We start from the raw sequence: 23,129 nt of genomic DNA on the forward strand, positions 1-23,129 counted from the left end.
GTGCATAGGAATCCACAACACTGTGGTTTTAATTGTACGTCCTGTTTGACTCCTGATAGACATCACCTTTTCAGGGTGCTCACTGGTTCTTTCTCTCTCTCTCTCTCTCTCTCTCTCTCTCTCTCTCTCTCTCTCTCTCTCTCTCTCTTTCTTTCTTTTCCTTTCCCTTTCTCCCTCTTAATCAGTCTAGGTTAGTGTTATTAATTTAATTAGTCTGAAACCTAAATTTTGAGCTACACACAGCAAACTTACAGCCACATTATGCTGAATGGGGAAACTGAAAAACCTTTCCTCTAAAACTGGAGAATAAGACAAGAGTGACCACTTTCTTCACACTTACTCAGAACGATGCTTACATTCTTAACTAGAGTGGCAAGAAGAGAGAAAAAATAAAAGGGAACAGAGACAGAAGGAAGAAGTCAGGTGACTCCCATTTACAGAAGCCATGATCCCATTATTGAAAGACACTAAAGACTCCTAAAAACTTATCTCTGACAAACACTAAAAACTTAACTCTGACAAACGTGCAGAAATCTGTAGCTTTTCTAGACACCAATAATAAATACGAAATGCAGAAAACAATCTCATTCACAATAGCCTTTAAAAACTTAAATGTGTAGGAATGAGCCTGACACCAGAAATGAAAGACAGCTGTAACAAAAACTATAAAACACTGGGAAGAAACTCAGGAAAATACCAGAAAATGAATTTTTTCTCATGGGTTTACTGCTGAGAAAATGGCCACATTAAAGTAACCAGCAAATAAAATACAAGCTCCATTAAAATTCCAATGACATTCAAAGAACCAGGAAAAGCAAACCTAAGGTCCCCATGGCAGCACAAAACATTAGAACGCAAAGTAATCTTGAATGAAAAGGTCGATGCTGCAGGGACTGCATGCCTGGTCTCAAGTTACACCCAGAGGAAAAGTGACAAAAACAGCCTGGTGCTGGTGCAGAAGCCACACGGACCTAAGGAATGGAATAGAGAACGCAGAAATCCACGAAGCTCCATAAACCAAAGAAAGGTGCATGTGGGAGAAAAGACAGCTTTTTCAACAAATAGTGCTAGGAAAATTGGATAATCCCATGCAGACAAATGTAACTAGATCTCTATCTCTCACCCTGTACAAAATCCAACTTAAAATGGATCAAAGATCTTAATGTGCAAGACTTGAGACTTGGAAAAGGAACACTTAATGATATAGACACAGGCAAGGACTTTCTGAACAGGGTTCAGTAACTCAGGAACGATAACAAAAACTGACAAATGGGACTGTGTGAAATTAAAAGGTTTCTCCCAGCCAAGGAAGCAGTAGAGTGAGAGGAAATGTTTGCCAGCTATACATCTGGCATCAAATTAATATTCAGAATATATAAATAGTTACAAAAACCAAGAGAACAAATAATCCAATCAATAAATGGGCAAATGAACTGAACAGATACTTCTCAAAGGAGAAAGACAAAATGTCCAATGAATTCAAGGCCAAAAAAAACCCAAAAAAACCATTAACATTCTTAGTCATCAGGGAAATGCAAATTAAAATTATGTTCAGATTCTCTCACCCCAATCAGAACTGCTATTGTCAAAAAAGAAAACAAAACAGTGCTGGTGGGGGTGTGAAGAACCCACTGGTGGGAATGTAAAGCAGTCGCTATAGTCATCAGCAGGGAGATTCCTTCAACACTGCAAGTAAAACTGCCATAGGATCCTGCCACTCACTCCTGAGCACCGACCTACACGATGGGCCATACTCACGCACAGATAAGAAAGCACACCGCATGAGGGAAACTGGAAGAATCATCATGCTAAACGCAATAAGCCAGACTCAGAAAGACATATATATTTTCTTTCATATGCAGGATCCAGTTGTTTACAAAGATGTAAAAGAAGAAAAGGGGTGGCTTGGGAAGAACAAGGGGCACAAAAATAGGTGATTTGGGTAAATAAGGTTAAAATGAACAATATTCACTGTGAAACAGTCACGATGAAATCAGTTACTTTATACAGCTAATGTGCACTACTAAATTCAAAACATTGGGCTCTGATGGTTTCTCTATCATTTGATTTCTATTTAGTTGACTTGCTCTCATCTGTATCATTTCCTTTCTTTGACCTGAGTTTTATGTGTTCTTATTTCTCTAGCTTTGCAAGGTGGAAGCTCTGCTCTTGGATTTTGGTGTTTGTGTTTTTCCTTTTGTCCCTAATAGAAGCATTTAAAGCTATAGATTTCCTTCTAAATCAGTGGTTCTCAACCTTCCTAATGCTGTGACCGTTTAATACAGTTCCTCATGTTGTGGTGACCCCCAACCATAAAAATTATTTTATTGCTACTTCATAACTATAATTGTGCTACTGTTATGAAATGTAATGTAAACAGTTGATATGCAGGGTAGCTGATATGTGACCCCCACCCCAAAGGAGTCATGACCCACAGGTTGAGAACTATTGTAAATACTACTTAAACTGCATCCCACAAATTTTGATGTGTTGGTCTCTTACTTACAGTCATGTAGTCTAGAATGCTGTCTAATTTCACTCATGTTTTCGGGTACATGGGTTATAAAGAAGAATAGTTTAATTTCCAACCATTTGAGGATTTCCTGTATAAATTACTTTAGGCTTTTAATTTTGATTGTTCCAGTGCTGAGATTGACTCTAGGGTCTCACACAGCTTAGATTACTACCCTAACACTGGCTTTTTCTAGTCCCTTTCCTCCCCACCCTTTATCGTGAGGCAAGATCTCACCAGCTTGTGTAAATCGACCTGGGACTCACTGTAGCCCAGGCTGGCCTTGGACTTTCAATTCTCCTGCCTGAGCCTCATGAGTAGCCACGATGTTAGGTGGAAGCCTCTAGGCCTGGCTCTAATTCACTTTAGTGAGCACACTGTGTGGTTTCAGTCTTTTGCAGTTCATTAAGATTTGTTGAAGACAGTGATGTTTGGATTCTAAGGGTCTCCAGAGCCTGCTGTGTTGAAGGTTGGTCCCCTAGCCTGTGGTGCTAGGGGAGGTCATGGAGCCTTTAATAGATGGAGCCTAGTATAAGGAATTTGGGGCATCAAGGGTGTCCCTGCAAGGGACAACTTGGGACTTCTATCCCTTCCTAGTTCTTTACTTCCAGACCACTCTGAGGCCAGCATCTGGCCCACCATGCACTCCCCACCATGATTAATTACTGCCTCCTCCTCAGGGGCCCACATTCTTAGACCACAAATCTGTGATAGAACCCCTAAATCTGGGCTGAAATCAATCTTTCCTCTTCTAAGTTGATTATCATTTTGTCACAGCGACGGAAAGCTAATAAGCCCTCCACAAGATCTATCTCAAAAGACTGTTTACCACACTGCTTGAAAAGCTTGCACCTCTGCAGCTTGGGGATGCAATACTCCATAAGTGACAAATTAGGCCAGACTGTTTGTGGAATGCAAACTACCTATATCCTCACTGGTTTTTAAATCTACTTGTGCTCTCCATTACCAAAGAGAAAAGACTACTGCTGTGTATATCTCTCTGTATAAATAAAATGCTGATTGACCAGTAGCCAGGCAGGAAGTATAGGCAGGATAAACAGAGAAGAGAATTGTGGGAAGAGGAAGGCTGAGTGAGGAGGTGCCAGCCGCTGTCCAGGGAGCAGCATGTAACAGGCACACAGGTAAAGCCATAGAATACATGGCAACATCTAGATTAACAGAAATGGGCTGAGTTTAAGTGTAAGAGCTAGTTAATGGTAGGCTTGAGCTAATGGCCAAGCAGTTTTAAATAATATTAGTCTCTGTGTGTTTACTTGGGTCCAAGTGGCCAGCCGCAGGGCCGTAGGAGCTGAACAGAACCAGGAAAACTTTAGCTACAAACTACAACCAGCTATTTGTCCCTGCATCTATTTAGTCCTGCTGGTCCCCATCCACGCTTTCAGAGCTCTATGCACAGGTACTGTGGTAATGTGTCCCCTTGGCCAGGCTGTACAGCATCTCCTAGGATTCTTTCTCTTGTGTTTCTAGTTATAGTAGATCAAAGAGAAGAGTCTCCTGAGACATGGAAGGCAGAAAGGAATCAAGAACCACTCTGAAGGCCAGCTGCCACTTCCTCTGCTGCCCCAGGGCTGGCGGCTTCAATGTTATAAGGTGTGTGTGGGGGGGGTGGTACTTGGACTGAGTTCCTATCTGGATTTTACTTTGAGGATGAGCTAAAGCCTCTCTCTTCAGGAGATTCCTAGATCCCAGTGCCACAAGCATGCAAGGCCCTATCCCCAGAATAGGCAAGGGCATGTTAGACATGCTCAGTAAATCAGAAGACAATATACAGAGCATGTGGCCATTGCACACAGATGTGGAAGCCTCAACCACTGCACCCACACCACATCTCCACTGTTACTAAGCTCTCTGACCCAGCCCATCACCAAGTGTCCGGTGCCTCCGCTTCCTCGTCTGTGAAGTAATGTGATGTAATGTGAAGTAATGCTGTGATGATTAAGCAAATGCAGAAAGTTTCACAAAAGTGTCAATGCTAGGCTAATGCGAGAAAGTCAGGTCTCCCAGCAATGTACCTAGCAGAATCTGTAGAAGGTATTTAGTACACAAGTGCTAGCCAGCTGTCAGGCCACACAGGCAGGGATGTTGTCTTCCAGCCTGATGTCTCAGACCTACCTCTGACCAGCAGACAGATGTTGAGATTCAGGCTGGCTTTTGGGGACCTGGAGGCTGTCCTCTCCTTTGAAGGCCCAAGGAAGCCACTCTGGGTTCTGCTGGAAGGTCATGGTCACTTTCTCCTGGCCCTGCCCTCTTGAGTCCTCTCTAAGTGAAGCCGTGGATGCAAAGAACATAAAGGTCCAAAACCACCTCTTGCTTAGCCCTCTTCCTATCGTCCATGTTTTCTATATTTACAGAATAACCATGCTCTGTCCATCCACCCACACTGTGATTCAGCCACGCTCTCTGATCACCATTGTTCCAGTGTCCTACTGATGGCCTGGGGACCACTGCACAGTCAGCTGGCCTGCTCTGGGCATCTGAGGGTCCTGCCTAGAATGTCCAGGAAGACTTTCCTTGTGAGCTTTCCAGGGATAAGCAGATCCCTGCTGCCAAATCACAAGAGGTGAGAAAGCGTCTCTCTACACAGAGCACCTCCATTCAGCTCATCCCTGTCCCTACCTCCTTTCATAGTCAGTGATCCTGGAGACCAAAAAAAGAATGGAGGCCAATCACAGGGGTGAAGGCCACCCATCTAGTCATACCTGTATTAAAAGACCTGCATGTTACCCTAGCTGGATCTGGAGATGGCCTATAGCAGTAACAGGAGGGATTGAAGATAGATGTGTAGAAGCACTTCCCCATGAGACGGTTGCTAAGGCTGTGGGGTAGAGGTGTCGTCTGTGACTTGCAGACCCTTTCATCTGCTCTATGACATACATAAGTTTGGGTTTTTTGTTACAATACCTGACTGAGGGTACCTGGTCTGGTATTCAGTTGGTAGCTTTCTCCCAAGCAGAGTCAGGCCAATCTCCCACCTCTCACATGTTGGTCATGATGCTGCTCCCCATTGACAAGCTGGGTGAAACCAGGCGTGGCAGCTCAATCTGCAATCCCAGCACTTGGAGGGCTGAGGCAAGAGGGCTGCCACTAGTTCAAGGCCAACCTGGCTACATAGTGAGACCATGTCTCAAAATGCACACACACACACACACACACACACACACACACACACACACGTGCACACACACCTGAACTCACTCAAAGCCTTGACAATGTGCAATCCTCAGGTCACAGTGAGGGGTTGTCAAGTACTGAAAGAATTAGAGACTGAAAATAGCCCAGGAAAGCTGCGCTATGGGCCTGGAGTTGGCCCAGGAACTCAGATGGAGGCTTCCTGGGGTCAGTGTGGAGATACAGGGAAGGCTGTTGTTCTCAGTGTGCTCGGGGCTGGTTTCCAGTGCGGGAGCTTTAGGCAGGCCAAGCCATTCAGGGTCCTGGATATAGTTCTCAAGTGTGGTGGTTTGAATGAGGATGGCCCTACAGGCTCATATATTTGAATGTTTGGTTCCCAGTTGGTGGAGTGTTTAGGAAGATTTAGGAAATGTGACCTTGTGGGAGCAGATGTATTACTGGGGTGGGCTTTGAGATTTCAAAAACTCATGCCAGGCCCGGGCTCATGATTGTTTCTCTCTCTCTCTCTCTCTCTCTCTCTCTCTCTCTCTCTCTCTCTCTCTCTCTCCAACTTTCAAATTAGATGCGAACTCTCAGCTAATGCTCCAGCACCATGCCTGCCTGCCAGCCTGCCTGCTGCCACGCTTCCAGCCGTGATGATCATGGACTCACCCTCTGAAACTGTAAGCAAGCCCCAATTAAACGCTTTCTTCTAATGTTGCCTTGGTCGTGGTGTCTCTACATTGCAATAGTGTAGTAACTAAGATGCCAAGTGTCAGCCCAGAAGGGAACCCAGAGCTGCGGGCTCCTAGAGCTTGCTACATGGATGTACCCTTTCTCTAGGATGGATACTGTCATGAGTCCCCTCTGCTGCATGGAGTCTGCACGGCTTTAATACAAGTTAATGCTGGATGGGAAGCCAGACCAAGGATGGTGCAGGCATCTACCCCCTCCAGGACCAGGGCCCTTGGAAAAGAATGCTGATCCTCAGGCCTCCCCACAGGCCCGGCCTCACCATTTTTGCAGAAGGCAGCACAGAGAACCTCCAACCTCCCTAGACTATGTGAGACAGAGCCCCTGATCTTAAAAAAAGGAACTGAGAGGCCTCCTCACCTTCACCGTCTGCCTCCACAGAGGCTGCCAAGGACGCAACAGAAGCAAGTGAGTCTACTCAATCCTTAAGTGAGGGTCAGGGAACATGGAGGAAGGAAACATTTTAGAAGGTGTATGGCAGGGCAAATAGGAATGAAATCCATGTGCCAAAACGGGAAGGTTGGATTTCCAGCTGTCTTCACTGGTCTTAAGCAAAACAAAGGCTAGGGTGAGGGCCGGGCTGGTTGGTAAGGCCCTGATCACCTGTGAGCAGGAGCAGCCTAAGGTTCAGCGGAGAAGCAAATGAGCTAATAATCCAAAACGCCGGGAACAACACTCGGGACACAATAAGCATTTCACAACCAAAAACCGCTGACTGCTGATATTAAAAACCTCCCTGGCAGCAGCCTGGCAGTTTGGATGGAGGCAAACCTTCCTTCTGGCATCATCTCATCGCCAGGGAGCCACAGGAGCTGGTTTGCAAAGACATCCTCACAGCCAGGGAGCCGCAGCCAGTAAACACTCCCTCCTTTCCCAGGACTGTCTTCCCTTTGGGATGGTGGGGATGTCTTCCTCACTGGGTTCCCATTAGGATCAAGTGAAAGGGATCCATAGGACATGACTAGAACCATGCCCAGCACTTGGCCAGCGACAGCCACTGTTAACCGCTTTGGGGGCAGTTTGGGTCAGTGCTAGGGAATTACATAATGAGGTGTGACATGGGGCTCCAGTCTGCACCCACGGGGGCCACGAGGCTTGCTTCTGTCTGGGGACCGATACAAGGCTTCTCTGTTGGGAAGGGGGCTGAGTATTCACCCGAGAAACTTGCAAAGATGGAATCAGAGTGTCAGAGAAGGCCTGTCTATACATCTCATCCTCAGCTCTTCCCATGGAGATGACCCTTGGACAGATTAATAAGCATCACGACCTCCGGGAGGCCAGGACAGCCTCAGTGCATTGGCGGCAAGCACTTCAGCTCTTGGCCAGCATTGGTGCTGTGTCTGGGTCTGGTGGTAAGACTTAAGGTATGACAGGGCAGGGCCGGAAGGTACCACAGAAGCTCAAAGCACCTCTGGCCGCCCCACCCCCAATGTTGCCATTCATTTGTTTTGAACAGCAGTTCACTTTGTAATGCGGTCTGACCAGGAACTCACTACACAACCCAGGCTGGGCTCAAACTCAACAGTCCTCTGACCTCCCCTCAGCCTCTCAAGTGCTGGGATACACAAGCATCCACTTGTACCTACACACCTGCTCCAGGCCCCACCTTGGCCATGACGGTCCCAAAGGGAACCACAGGATGGAGAGAGGGTCAGGGTTCAGGGGCACCAGAGGGGCTCATTTTGAGGTGGTAGAGAGTTGGACATACATGTTTTGCCACCTTTGAAAACAAGAATAAAATGACAGAGCCACACCTGTCCCACCCACTGGTCCCCAACCTGAATGTGTTACCTCATGGATCCCAAAGTGAGCATAGGAGTCAAAATAGTAATCCCTTGATGTCATCTCCTCGGGATTCAGCAGCTTGGACATCTTGCCCCGTCCTGGGCAGCTGGGCTGTGTGGACACGTGGTGGACACATTGCACAGGCTTGGCTGGGATGACAGGCTGAGGGGGCTGAGGGGGGGCACTGCTCACCTAAAGGGAGAGAAGGGACTCAAGTTAGCCCTGCCTCAAACGTTTCAGATCATCTCCCCTTCCTCCTCCCCCCTCCTCCTGTAGCCCAGCACTAATTGCCAATGACTTCTTGACCATAGGATTGACAGCAGGCTACTGATGCGCCAGACCCAGATTGACCTCAGTTCCAGATCTTACAAACTAGGTGGTCTAAACTGGTCTGAGCCTCAGTTTCCATACCTGTCAAATAGGGAAACAGTATTTTCCTTTAGTGGGACCAGGAGGAAATACTCAACAAAGGGAAGGATGTGTGGGGAAAATGGGAAGCAAAGAACTGGCTTTTTAGCAGCCTTGGTTTTGATATCGCTTATCTGTGAAGGGCTCACATATTTAAGGCTGGCTCTGCATTATGGTGAGGTGGGAGGCAGAGGAGTCTTTAAGAGGTAGAGTGGCCATGTCATTGGGGACATGCCAGTGAAAGTAATTAACCTCATTGTCTCATGGGGATTTGATTAGTTCTCAAGAGAGGATCTTCGAAGAGCAAGACTCTCCTTTCTCTCTCTCTCTCTCTCTCTCTCTCTCTCTCTCTCTATCTCTATCTCTATCTCTATCTCTATCTCTATCTCTATCTCTCTCTTCTCTTTCTCAGCAGAAAACAACACCATGCCCCTAAACCTTCAGAACTGTAAGCTAAAGAATTTTTTTCCTTTATAAATTACCCAGCCTTGGGTATGTTGTTACAGTAGTGGAGAGATGATGACTACATCAATTACATAATGTCAGGCAAAGTTATTAACCACTGTACTCTGTGCCTTAGTTACCCACCTCTAACATGAAAATAAAATATCCATACTTCTTAAGATTGCGCTGAAAATTAGTCAAATTAGTATTTTTTTAAAGTGCCTAGAAAAAGGCTGGGCATGTAGTAAGTGTTCATTAAACCAAATCAAATATCACAGGCAGATATGGGGCCTAGGAAACGAAGCCTATGCACTTCTCTCACGTATCATCTCACACTAAGCTACAATCAGACTTGCCACCCTCAAATATGGGTCTCAGGTGTTGTACTATGTCAGGGCTGATGTCTCAGCCCATAGGTTCTGATTCTCACTTTGCCTTGAACTTCAGCACCACAAGTCCCTGTACTGACTGACCTCTTCCCTGAGCTCTGCCGACTACTGCTTCTCTGGGTCTCTGTCCTTCCAGCCCAGCTCTGTGTCACCATTGCAGCTACTTGGCTTTCATTCCTCAGGCTAAGGGAAGGGGGGGTTGTGGAGGTCAGAAGTCACCCAAATGAAGCATCGCAATGCCAGAGGACTGCCTGTCTCTGGAATGGGTACACCAAAATGCCAGGCACAGAAAAGGCCTCAAAGAAAGACACACATCTTTAAAAATACCAAGACCAACAGCCAAGTGGGTTTCTCCAAGGGCTGGTCTTCTTCAGCTGGGAATCAGGGCTCCAGGATTCCGTCCTGACTCCTGGCTGTGTGACCTTGGGATTTTTGTATACCACCACTACATCTCTGTTCCCTCCTCGATAAATACAGGACCTAATGAAACCTCCCACGGAGCTCTTGAGATAGCTCAGTGCATGAAGGGCTGTCAGGGAAGTGAGAGCCCAATCCCCAGCACCTATGTAAAATCCAGGCATAATCCTAACACTGGGAGGTGGAGACAGTGGACCCCTGGGCTTTCTGGCCAGACAGTGTAGCCTAATGGGTGAACACCAGCACCCTGTGAGAAACCCTACCTCAAAAAAACAGAGTAGATGGTTCCTGAGGAATAAATAACACAAGGCTGACCTCTGGGCTCCAAACATACGTGCACACATACGTACATAAACTGCACAAACACACACACAGAAAGAGAGAGAAAACCTTTCTGCAAGAATAGTCAAGGCACTAAGGTCAGTTTCCTTAGCGCTAGACGTCAGCATGGTGTATATATAATAAGGGCTTCATTATTGTTGCTAGTATCATTACTACCATCTGGACCTTATAGATAATATATATAAAAATATCCTTGTCCTGTCTTGATTTGCCCCTCCATGAGCTGGATTAACTCAGACTTACAGTCAAGGGAAAAGGTAACCCCTGGGACAGAGCAGATGGAAATGCCATCCCTCCCTCCTACCTCAGGCACAGCCCCAAGACCACCCTGGGTCTGAGACTAGACAGGAACAAGCAGCACGGGGCAAGAGGTGATGCCCTGTTCTCATGGTGCATCCAGACTGCCGCCTCTAAGAAACAGCAATGACTTCCCAGTTTAGCAATGCAGGCCTTTGGGTCGAAGAGAGGCCAGGCTGGCTGGCAAATGGGGCTGCCTCATCATAATGCTGCAGGTGTACCCACCCTCTGCTTGGGATGTTGGTCACGGTCTCTGGGAGGCTAAAAATAGACTGTGTCAATTGCACAGTCCCGTGCAGGCTGCAGAGTCACCTCCAGAGCTGAAGACAGCTGTGCACACAGTTGACCCCAGTATTGATTCCATTTAAATACATTAAGGAGAGAAAAACTCTTAGCTGGTGCAGGCACTTGCGTGTCAAGGTCATGGGGCTCCCAGGACCCTTCGGCTGTCATTCAACTCTCAGTCCAAGGACTTGTTTTCCTTAGAACTCTCTGGCTTTTTATCCTCCACAGTCAACTTGTGAGGTAACTTCCACATGTCACACATTGCATGAGGCAAAGGGATGAATGATTTGACCAAGGACAAGAGAAGAGCATTGAATAAATAGCCACAGGTCATGAGGACAAAGGAGTGATCATGGCTGATGCTTTGTCCCAAAGGCCACTCATCAGCCCAGCTCAGCCTTCTGCAAAGTAGACTTGGACTCTGCCCCTAGACTGACTGACAGGCGTGCTCTTCTCACAGGGGCCTTGAATTCACAAGCATTGAGCTGCAGGAGAATTGCTTTGAATTCTAGAGACGACTGCCGAACACCTGCTGCCACGAGGCACTGTGTGGAAGAAATAGTCCTGGGGGGAGGGGCCCCCCAGAGACTCTGCTTTCTAGACCTTTTGCAACCTCACCAGAAGCTGCAATAAAGCGCACTCCACAAAAGAGGTTTGAACACAAAGAGGTGAATTCCCTTCAGCTGGGAGTCAAGAAATCCTAGCGGAGCTGGCCATGCCATGAGCATAGAGCTTTGTCAACGGGCTTTGAAAGGTACGGCTGACAAGAGGGGATTCTGGGAGGAAGGGGTGGTTGGAGCAGAAAGGATAGGGGGCGGGAAGGTGGTGAACTTGATGGGGGAGAACATGCTGAGATAGCAGAAGATTCGGCTGAGAGAAGGTCATGGTCGGGCTAAGAGGGTGGAATTAAATACAGCGGCCAATAGAGAGCCGTCGTGCCCTGTGTGTGCAGGGCCCCCGAGTTTGCACACCGATTTGGGGAATCCAATGTGAGCACAGAGTAGAGGAGGGGGCAAGGAGAAAAGGGTGTCCATGGAGGAATTTAAGAGACTGTTTTCAAAGTCCAGTCATGAAATGATGAGTATCTGAGCCCCTGGGGTGTCGGAGGGGCTGCCTGCCAGCGGAGCACAGAAATAGAACCTATAGGGTTGGCAACTGGCAGAACATGAGGAAACAGGGAGAAGCTGGAATCCGAGATGCTGTCCACATTTCAAGCCTGGATGAGTAGGAAAATAGTGGTGACATTAACAGAAATAAGCGAGTCAGCGGGAAGAGCAGGCTGGGGTGGGGGAAATAATGAATCTCAATTTGGATATGCGGAGTTTGAAATGCCATCAAGCCATGTAAGAAAAGATGTCAAGCAAGCGGGTATGGAGGCAGTTCTAGTCAATAAACACCTTCAACAAGACTGAAAGGCACACCCTAACATTTGTGGTGAGGAGAGGTTAATGTGCGCTCACTGAGCGAGAGTTGACAAACCAGTAACTTCACACCCCAGCTTAATGGGGATGAAGAAGCTTCATCTGTTCATGTGCAAATAAAGACCAATGGCAAATTAACACACAGCGTAAACGTTTGGCTCCACTGGAGCTCAGATAAATTTAAAATAGAACAAAACCTTATCTCATCCCTCAAAACGATCAATCTCTGCACTTGCAAGATTAGAAGGGGCAGGGGAAGGGAGGAGGGGGAGAAAAGGGAGGAGGAGAGGAGTACTTTTGTATGTGTCTTGTGGAAATGTAATTAAGTCGAGACTTTTTAGAAAGCAGTTTGGTAAAAATTCATTAAGCGCATCAAAAAGCGCAAATCCTTTAACCCACATTGCTTTCTTTAAAGTTAACACCAGGAGAGAGTCATTTATCGTCCTAAGTATGTAGCTCTCTCAATTTCATGATGACCAAGAGTCAATCTAGATGCTTCACAAAACAAAAGTGATTATAATCTGTAGTGAGCACCTTGCCGTAGAAAGCTATGCAGCCCTTAAAAATATAGGGAAAGTGTTTAAGAACACAAACACGAGCCCAATAAGCTACTGGTTGAGGAGGATGCACAGGAGAATACACTGCAGTTATGTCTTAATTAAAACCTGTTCATGCTGGTGCATGAAGAGAGGAGACCCAGGGAAGGCACCGGAATTGTCAACGATTGTCACCGGGTATTAGGTCATGAATAATTAATTCTTTCTGGCGCCACTTTTGCAAATAGCGAAAGCTAATATTGCAAAAGAGTATGAAATGTAATTCCAGACCCCTGGAGGGAAACTGAGGCCAGGACTGTGTCTTGAGAGCCATCGGAAGGATGGGGTGGAGTAAGAGCTTGCATAGGAGAGACCCTAGTGGAAGAATGGTGGATACGCCTAAGAGAAAAGCCACAGTCACCACCCTTTGAGGACCTGGGTAAGCTTGGGGGACTTAGGGAGTTGACAAGGGAACAGGGATACAGTGGAGAAGAAAGATGTGTCTTCAGACTGCCCTTCTGGGGACATGTGACCCAGGCTTTGACTTCAAGGAGGGGACTCTAAGGCAAAGCTTTCCTTCCTGCAGCCTGGCCAGGGCCTTCATCTACCCAGAGTGACAAGGAGCTCAGAGGGCATCCTAGAGTCATCCCCCCAAACTCAAGAAGCCCCTATACATGCAGTTGTCACCAATATTGACCCTGTTTAAATACAGTTAAAGGAGAGAACATTCCTAATTTGTTCAAGCATAGTGCCTAGTCAAGGTCCTCTGTTTCATGGGGCTCCCTGAGTCTCTTCCCAACAGCCAAGTATCTGTCATGCGCCACAAGTGCACTCATGAGACAAAAAGATGCATGAGTCAGGGGAGGCAAAGGAGACTAAGAGGTGACATTAGCCCTGGTTCCAAAAACTGCCAGCCTCCTGCCGAGGAGACCTGCATTCTGCCTGTGATTCCAGAGGTGTGCCCTCTCCCGAAAGCTGAGAGTGAACGGCAGTATCCAGTGTCACTTTGCCTTCCACGGCTACTTGATGAGCTACAGGGCACTGTGAATGTGCTAGGAAAGAAATGTGAGACAGAAGGGTCCATGGAGGAATGCAGCAACCACCCTAGGAAGATGGTTCAGCCACAACTGAAGGCTCACTCTGGGAACTCAGCTGCCTGCCCACGTGGCCTCTGGAGACACTCAAGGAACACAGGCCATCAGTCCTGGTAGTCACTTCTGTAAAGTCAGAAGGCCTGACTCTTCCCTAGGAAGGAGGTTCAAAGAGGCAAGTCTTCCAACTGAAAAGTCAGGAAGAGGGTTTGAGGGTATACCGGGTGTGGAGCTCAACTAACCCCCAGCTGCAGCACCTTAGTCCCCCATAGCTGTGGCCATTAAACTCCAGTGTGCCTCCCTACCCAAACCCCTTCCCTCTATGGATAGCCTTCCACCACTGTGTTCCAGTAGGGCCAGAACCCAATCCACCCTCCAGTTATGACCCTGCCTGCCCTGAATGGCTGTCCTGCTCAGAGAAAGTGCTTCTGCCCAGTGGCCCTCATCTGGTCCTGCCCATACCTGGGGCCCCAGGGCATGCGAAGGCCCAGCAATATTTATCTTAGCCTCCTCCAAGATTCTCAGGGTGCTGCTATTTCCTACGAGTCTCTCCACACAGCTTATGATCCCATTGTGCTTAAAATCATGCCCACTTTCTGCCAAGGTCAAGAAGAAGAAGGCTTCTGGAGAAGAAGAAGAAGAAGAAGAAGAAGAAGAAGAAGAAGAAGAAGAAGAAGAAGAAGAAGAAGAAGAAGAAGAAGAAGAAGAAGAAGAAGACGGCTTCTGGAGAAGAGACCCTGACTGAACTGGTCCTTCAAGGAAGGGTAGGACTTCCCCAGGTGGGATGGGATAGGGACATTTCAACCTAACCCTATCTCAACCTATAAAGAGTGGGGGGCAGGGAGATAGTAGGTGATTTGAGGAAGGTGGTTAGTTCTGATTGAAGGCCCATTCTGCTAAGCACTTTGCAAACATTGCTCAGTGAAGGTGTAACAAATTGACAAGGTGCTGCAACACACAGACAAAACAGAAAAAAAACTCTAAAGCTCTCAAACTCTAGAGTTATTGGCAAAAGTCCAGAGCTGACAAGTCACAGAGCCAGGCATTAAACGAGTATCTGTAACAACACCAGAGCCCATGCCATCAGCGTTGACACCATAGCAAGCTTGGGTGTCATGCCTAATCCAGCTTCTGCCTCCACCAAGGCAGGCTAGCTCAGCAGGGAGACCCGACACTCAGATCAAAACAGTGACCAGCTCAGGAGCATGCTTCAGCCGGGTAGACACTTCTCTGAGGTTTCAGGATTTAAAGAGAATCCGGAGCAGATTTCAGGTTATAGACAGAGAAACTAAAGCCCACATGAGGACAGGGATCTTTTTAGAGTGGCCTGGAACTGAAGCCGTGAAGAGCAGGGAAGGCGTGGAGACAGGACAAAGAGCAGCATTGGGTGGGCACAGGGAGAGGAAGGTAGGGCTGCAGGACAGAGGACTGCCCGTCTTTTCTGCATCCGGCCGTCAAAGCCGACCTGAGCCCTTTGGTCTATAAATGACTCCTCCTGGTACCAGACCAAGACTTAAAACAATCCCAGAAGACAGATGCCCACTACAGGAGCTGGGTCCTGCTCTGTTCTCCAAATGCCAAGAAAGCTTCTAACATCACATTCCTATATGTCCTGGGGTTGTCACCGAAGGAAGGCAGTAGAGTGTGGAAGACAAGACCCCACAGGAGAGCGGGGTGCCCTGGCCTCATTCCTGTCTTCTCTCCCAGTTGCCTTTGTCTCACCCTCCTTGCCCATCCTCTCACCTGGCCCTGCCACCAGAATCACTCATAGACACCCTCTGCACCCTTCGCCATTCCATACACACTTCCAAGACTGTGATCTAAGCTGTAGCTGTGTTGTTGACAATGGCATAAGCAGGTAGCTGTGCTAGCAACATCTGTGGGTACCAGAGTTCCACACAGTGGGCTTTTGGACCACTCCAACTTCCTAAAGAGGGAGCTTTCAAGTCTGTGTTCAGCCCCAGTGGCCAGAGTGCATCCTCACATCTGCTCTCCTGCATGCATGTTTTCTGACAGCTGGGCTGCAGGATGAATTCCTGGATGCTGATAGAGAAGCCTTGTGGTCTGTGAGTCTGGAGGGAAGCAGCGTTTCAGTAGGTGGGTCTCACTCACTGCCAGAACCAGGGGCGGTGGCGAGGGTGATGATGTCTAGGCACCACAAGCCCTGAATATTATTGTCGTTGTTCGAGATCGTCCACCAGCTGCCTCCTTTGTGCTCCCACTAAATGGGATGCCTAGGCACAGCCACCCCCAGATGCTCTTCCTTGGCCCTGAAGGTAGGAACACGGCCCTCCCCTGCTGCCTGCCACCCTTCATGTGCTGTTTTGTGACCATGGAGTCACACACCCTCCTAGCTACCTTCCTAGAAGCCCTTCTCTCACATCCAGTCACACCACACTCAGTTCATCGCACTGAACAAGGTAGTATCAGGAGGAGACAGGGGACAAAGGGCAGTGGTCCTCAGAGTATGGGTCCCGTACCACCAGCATCAGCCTCCACAACACCAGATACTAGTGCCCCAGAATCTACAGTGGGACCCAGTGGTCTATGTGCAGAGTGTTCCCAGGGAATTCTGATGTCCTGTCCATTTTAAGAGCTGCTGGTCCCTATGGGCACCTCCCTACCCAGCATGTCATGGAAAAGCAACTCTCGGGGGGAAAAAAAAAATCTGTGGTCAAGTATAACTGGGCACATGAGCTCAGAAGAGTTCTTTGTGGTGCTTTTAAAGCTTTGATTTGCTAAAAATGAACTGTCAATCTCTGAGAAAGATGGTAGGATGCCCATTGGCCCTGAATTCCTGTCTGGGTTGCTCTCTCCCAAGAGGGAAGGTAGCATGATTCTGAGGGAGCTAACCTGGGCTGTCATTCAGATTAGTTTCTAGTTACCAGCACTGTGGACCCTCACAGGCAGGTCTGAAGCTCTGATGCCCAGAAGCAGAACTCATGAAGGGAACACCACAACTGTCAATCACATCAAGCTCCCAGAGGATGATGCTCATGAATGTAGAGTACGGCTACATGCCTTCCTCAGCCCCTCTGAGCCCCTGAACTCTTACATGGCCCTCAACACGGAAACTAGACACACTACCTGGGTGTTACTGGCATTGACAAAAGGCTATGGCAGCCCCAGACCCTGGGGGAGAGACAACTGAAGGTTCTAGAAGGCACATTAGCTCTGCAGGAGGTGATTGGAGAGTGGGCAGATTCCATCACACTTGGGCTCTGTGGCCTGGACTGATCCCTGACTGACTCACAGTCACTACTAGAACCCCTTGTGGTATATCTGGAAGGCAGTCGTGGTGCTGTGCACTGTGTCCCAACGCTTCCTGTCAGCCCCTGGCTGTCTCTTTGTGGTACAACAGCAACGCCTGCCTCAGATCAAAACCACACTGCTCCCACACAGCACTCCCTCTGTCTCCTGGATCAGTAACCACCGAGAAAGCATCGCCTGGATTTGTTGGGCCTGACCTATTTTTTAAATAAACTGGGGCTATTTTCCATTCTTAGTCACTTTTCTCCCAAGCCTCCACATATTAAATTCTCTTCTTATATCCTCAGATATTTGGGCTGCAAACGATGTCAGGTTAATTGGATGCTTGGCTCCTGGCTCTTCCTCTTCAATGGGCTTATAAAGTAGACTTCCCCAGGCTAGCATCTCCTCCTACTCTGTCTCCCCTCCCTAAGGCAACAGGATCCTCTCTCTCTCTCTCTCTCTCTCTCTCTCTCTCTCTCTCTCTCTCTCTCTTCCTTCCTATGACTGGAAGGAGCTTGCTGATCACCTGGCTTCCCCTCTGCCACTATGGGCAGATGCACACTTACCGTCCCTATGGGCAGATGCACACTTACCGTCCCTATGGGCAGATGCACACTTACCGTCCCTATGGGCAGATGCACACTTACCGTCCCTATGGGCAGATGCACACTTACCGTCCCTGTGGGCAGATGCACACTTACCGTCCCTGTGGGCAGATGCACACTTACCGTCCCTGTGGGCAGATGCACACTTACCGTCCCTGTGGGCAGATGCACACTTACCGTCCCTGTGGGCAGATGCACACTTACCGTCCCTGTGGGCAGATGCACACTTACCGTCCCTGTGGGCAGATGCACACTTACCGTCCCTGTGGGCAGATGCACACTTACCGTCCCTGTGGGCAGATGCACACTTACCGTCCCTGTGGGCAGATGCACACTTACCGTCCCTATGGGCAGATGCACACTTACAGTCCCTGTGGGCAGATGCACACTTACCGTCCCTATGGGCAGATGCACACTTACCGTCCCTATGGGCAGATGCACACTTACCGTCCCTGTGGGCAGATGCACACTTACAGTCCCTGTGGGCAGATGCACACTTACCGTCCCTATGGGCAGATGCACACTTACAGTCCCTGTGGGCAGATGCACACTTACCGTCCCTATGGGCAGATGCACACTTACCGTCCCTATGGGCAGATGCACACTTACCGTCCCTGTGGGCAGATGCACACTTACCGTCCCTGTGGGCAGATGCACACTTACCGTCCCTGTGGGTAGATGCACACTTACTGTCCCTGTGGGCAGATGCACACTTACCGTCCCTGTGGGCAGATGCACACTTACCGTCCCTGTGGGCAGATGCACACTTACCGTCCCTATGGGCAGATGCACACTTACCGTCCCTGTGGGCAGATGCACACTTACAGTCTCCTTTCACCCTTCTCCCTGCTGCCCCTTCACCTCCAGACTTCAGTCACATCGTCCCTATGGGGTCTATGCTGGGCTCCTGACTCTGGTCCTCTCAAGCTGGGGGCATCAGCAAAGGGGTCTACCCTGTCTGTGTCTGATTTCTACTTGAACAAACACCTGTGGATCCTGCTCTTGAGGCTCTCCTCACTTTTATGTCACTACACCAAAGCTGTTTCTCAGTCCTACCCCCCCCCTTCCCCTTCTTCATAATGACAATGTATTCTGTCTCTTCTCTGGGGCCACTAGGGTGACTAAAAGACTCTGCATGTGCCAGCAGTTAGAGGAAATTCTCAAGTATGACATGGGTACCATTAGATAACCAGTTCTGGCCACCTGATCCCATGCCATGATGCTATTTTTGGATGTTCCTTGGGCCCTTCAGCAGCGCTGGGCACAAAGTCTCTGGCTGCCCTTTGTGTGCTGTGTGACAAGTGTTTGACACACACACCCCTACATGGCCTGTTTCCCCAGCATTTGCTCCACTCCCCATCCCACTTCCCATCATTCTCTGAACTCCTTGAGTTCTGGGGGACTGATCTCTGCAGGAAGGAGCCACCACTGGGAATCCTCAGGCACCTGAGTTTCAGCTGCTTCCGTTCTGAAACCCCAAGGCACCTGCTGGTCTAAAGCTAGTAGCCATAACTGTAGGGGTCACTTCTCCAAGAAGGAACCCCTGCAGACTGTACAGAAGGATTATTCCACAGCAGAACCGATTTCATACATCTCCGGTTCCCTCGGCACGCTGGACACAATGCCGTGTTGAAGGCACCGCCCTGACACTTCAGTGGGTCAGCATGGTCCTTCATCAATGAGACCTCCACCCGCATCCCTTCTGCTAGCTGAGATCCACGAGCTCTGCCTGGTCCAAGGAGAGTGGAGGCCGCTCCCCTCCCTCCTGAGACCAGACACAGACACTCCCTTGAGAAGGTAGCAAGGCGGCTGAAAGAAAGTTGAGCATCATCAAAGGTGAGACTATGGATGTTCTCAGTCCCTTTGGAGGGTTCACAGCACTCAGGTAGTCCTACCAGAGTGCCTTATCACAGGGGGGTTTCACGGGAAGAAAATATCTCAAACAAACAGCTAGCTTTGGCTAAGACGAGTAACCCCAGCCTTGTAGACAAGTGACTTCAAGTGCAGACTCGAGTGCATCTGTTAGACATTTTCCCAACCATCTTCTTACACTCTGGTAGCACACTCACTGCTGCTGGTTCCTCACACCCTTCAGGCTCTATCATTTGGGCATTACACTGATAGCTCGGATTTCATTTTCTTTGGGTTTGGGGCTTTTGTTTTGATTTTTGGTTTCTATTTTGAGACAAGATCTGACTATGTAACCCTGATTGGCCTGGAACTCCTTGTGTATATCAAGTTACCCTTAAATTCACAGAGATCTGCCTCCTGAGTGCTGGGATTAAAGGTACACCATGGTACCTGGCCAATTAACTTTTACCACATTTTAGTGTGTGTGTGTATATGTGTGTATGTGTGTGTGTGCATGTGTGTGTGTGTGCATGTCTGTATGTCTATGTGTCTGTGTTTACATGCGTGTGTGTGTGTGTGTGTGTGTGTGTGCTTGTCTGTATGTCTGTGTGTGCATGTGTGTGTGTGCATGTCTGTACGTCTATGTGTCTGTGTTTACATGCGTGTGTGTGTGTGTGTGTGTGTGCTTGTCTGTATGTCTATGTGTGTGTGTGTGTGTGTGTGTGTGTGTGTGTGTGTGTGTGTGTGTGTCTGTGTCTGTGTGTGTTTGTTTCGGGAAGGGAGTGTGCTTGCTATGATACACCTGCAGAGGTCTCAGAAGGTAACTTGGGGGAACTGGTTCTATTCTTCCACTGTATGGGTCCTGGTGATCGAACTCAGGTCGTAAGACTTGGCAGCAATTGCAGAACCATTTTTCTGGCCCTCAGTGATTTCTTCAGGAGAACTACAGGTCATGTGATAATACAGAAAGAAGTTGCAAGCGGCTGGCCCAGCTCACAGCCACGCACACTTAGACTGTCACCTGGTTTCATGGATTCCTTCAGACATTTTCCACCTCATCATAACAAGCTTATTTGCCCCAAATAAATGTATTTCCACCTGGACTCTTAGCAGAAGCAATTGGCTTCTTTCATCAAAGAATCTGATAAGACTATTTCTTGACAATGCTGGCACAAAGCTAGAGAATAATAAAGTCTGTTGTCGGGTAATCGCCAACACAAACTAGATTTTTTGAAAAAAAAAAAAAAGCATTCCCAGGCAATTCCAATAACTATTTTAAAAGCCAAATGAAACATAAGAAACAAACTGTTTAAACCAAGTGTGGTGGCACACACCTTTAATCCCAGCACTCAGGAAGCAGAGGCGGCCAGTCTGATCTATATGAAGTTCCAGGCTGGCCAGGGATACAGAGTGAGACCCTGTCTCAGAAAGACAATTAACAGTTCTCATGACCCTGAACACCAGACAATGGAAAAGATGACATCTGAGAAAGGAGCTGTGCCAGCATGTGGCCTGGAGGAGGTATCCAGGTACAACAGACAGAGTTCACACTAGGCAGAGCTGATGGACCTCTGTTGCTGAGAGGGATGGAGGTGAGGACCTGATGCCAGCCAGGCAGGATGCCAGCCAGGCAGGACTTCCCAAGGCAAAGTCCCGGGGAAGAACAGTCTCCAGGGCATGTGCACTTCTGCTGAGTGTTCCCATGGATTCTGCCAAGGTTGACCACATGAAGAATGTGAAAAAACCACATAAAACCAGGAGAAGAAGCCCTGCAGGGACAAGGTGCCTAATCTGCAGTGCTCACAGGGCCTGGAGAGCTTCTTGTCCCTCCGAGCCAATTTGGAAAGCTCTTAATTCATGAATACTCAAAATGTTTCATTGCTAAATGCTCCCCAATACAAAATACCTAAAAGTATCCACTCCCCAACAACAACAGCAAAAGACCATAGTGTTTGGCTTCAGTCAAAAATGATCAGACTCGCCGAGCGGTGGTGGCACACACCTTTAATCCCAACACTCGGGAGGCAGAGGCAAGCGGATCTCTGTGAGTTTGAGACCAGCCTGGTCTCCAAAGCGAGTTTCAGGAAAGGTGCAAAGCTACACAGAGAAACTCTGTCTTGGAAAAAAAAAAAAAAAAAAAAGATCAGACTCTTAAAGAAGCAGAAAAACACTATCCAAAACCATCTAAGGTTAAGAGCAAAACCTGCCATACATGTTACGGTACTACCTGAAGGCACACTACAATAAGTTGGCAGTATACATTGTTGTCCTGTTTGGCTTTTTTTGATCAACTTGATACAAACTAGAGTCGTCTGGGAAGAGTGGCCCACAACTGAGAAAATTCCACCATAAAATCCAGCTGTAAGTAAGCAGAAGGACATTTCCTTAATTAGTGATGATGTGAGAGGGCCCAATCCATGGTGGGTGATGCCACCTCTGGACACATGGTCTTGCCTTCTATAAGAAAGCAGGCGGAGCAAATCCTAAGGAGCAAGCTAGTAAGCAGCACCCCACGAGACCCTCTGATTCAGGCTCCTGCCCTGACATTCTTCAGTGACTATGATGTGAAAGTGTTAAGCTAAAATCAGTTCTTTTCTCTCCAAGTTGCTTTTGGTCATGATGTTTTATCATAGCAATAGAAACCTAAGGCAAAAATTGGACCAGGTCATTATAGACTTGATCATATATTTTGGGCAAGATTGAACTTTGGACTTTGAAAACCACTGAGTACTCAGAACTCAGCAGGCTGTTCTGTGTGGATTTGGAAGATAATGTCGAGAGGCGTGCAGATAAGAAATGAAAGGCTTGTGGAGTTTCAGAGGGAAGTTTGAGAGTTCTTCAAAAACTCTTCTGGGACCGTTCACATTATTTTTTTTAATATTTATTTTTTAGATTTACTTATTTCATGCATGTATTTTGCCTGCATGTATGTGTGTGTTCCACATGTGTGCCTGGTGCCCTTGGAGGTCAGACTACCACATCTGATCCCCGGTAACTAATGTTACAGATGATCATGAGCTACCATGCAGGTGCTGGGAATTTAACCCAGGTCCTCTACAAGAGCAACAAGTGCTCTTAACCACTGAGCCAACCCTCCATCTCTCATTCATGTAGTTCTGGTCAGCAGTGATAAACAAGAGGCCAGCACCACTGAATTGAAACTTTTGTTTTATAGGTAACAATTGATGCTGGTCAGCTGGAGCTGAGAGGCGATTAAGAAGAGACCAGCATCACTGAGGTGAAATCTGAAATCTTATTTCCTCAGGATTAGCACACAGAAGCTGTGGCCTACAGGGGACCAAGGCTGAGTTTCATGGATGTAGTTGAACTTGGTCATATGTAAGAGTCTCTCAAGTAGTAATGATTTTGAAGACATGCATGGATCATGGAGAGCAGCTGAGACTTGGCACTGTGAGAGGCCATTGGTGAAGGAGCAGCCTCAATATCAATTGAAGTCTCAGGATTGAAGGGGTCATGGAGAGAGACTGTAGCAGGGTTGGCATCCCAGAAGACAGCCCAGTAGAGGCTACTGGCAAAGGAGCAGCCCATTTGCAATGGAGACCCAGCATTTTGAAGATGTCAGTGCCACGGGACAATCACCAAAGACAGCAA

General features: G+C 48.0%; 1 protein-coding gene across 1 annotated transcript in view; it reads right to left on the bottom strand.

Annotated features, from left to right (window-relative positions):
• Nucleotides 1-23,129, bottom strand: part of Prmt8 (protein arginine methyltransferase 8) — a 90,270-nt gene that overhangs the window by 43,332 nt on the left and 23,809 nt on the right. The window contains exon 2 of the mRNA XM_059256915.1: nucleotides 8,186-8,371. Within this exon, the coding sequence (XP_059112898.1) occupies nucleotides 8,186-8,371 (186 nt within the window). The remainder of the gene's footprint in view (nucleotides 1-8,185; nucleotides 8,372-23,129) is intronic.

The sequence above is a fragment of the Peromyscus eremicus genome, chromosome 3, assembly GCF_949786415.1.
Source record: "Peromyscus eremicus chromosome 3, PerEre_H2_v1, whole genome shotgun sequence".
Lineage (NCBI taxonomy): Eukaryota > Metazoa > Chordata > Mammalia > Rodentia > Cricetidae > Peromyscus > Peromyscus eremicus.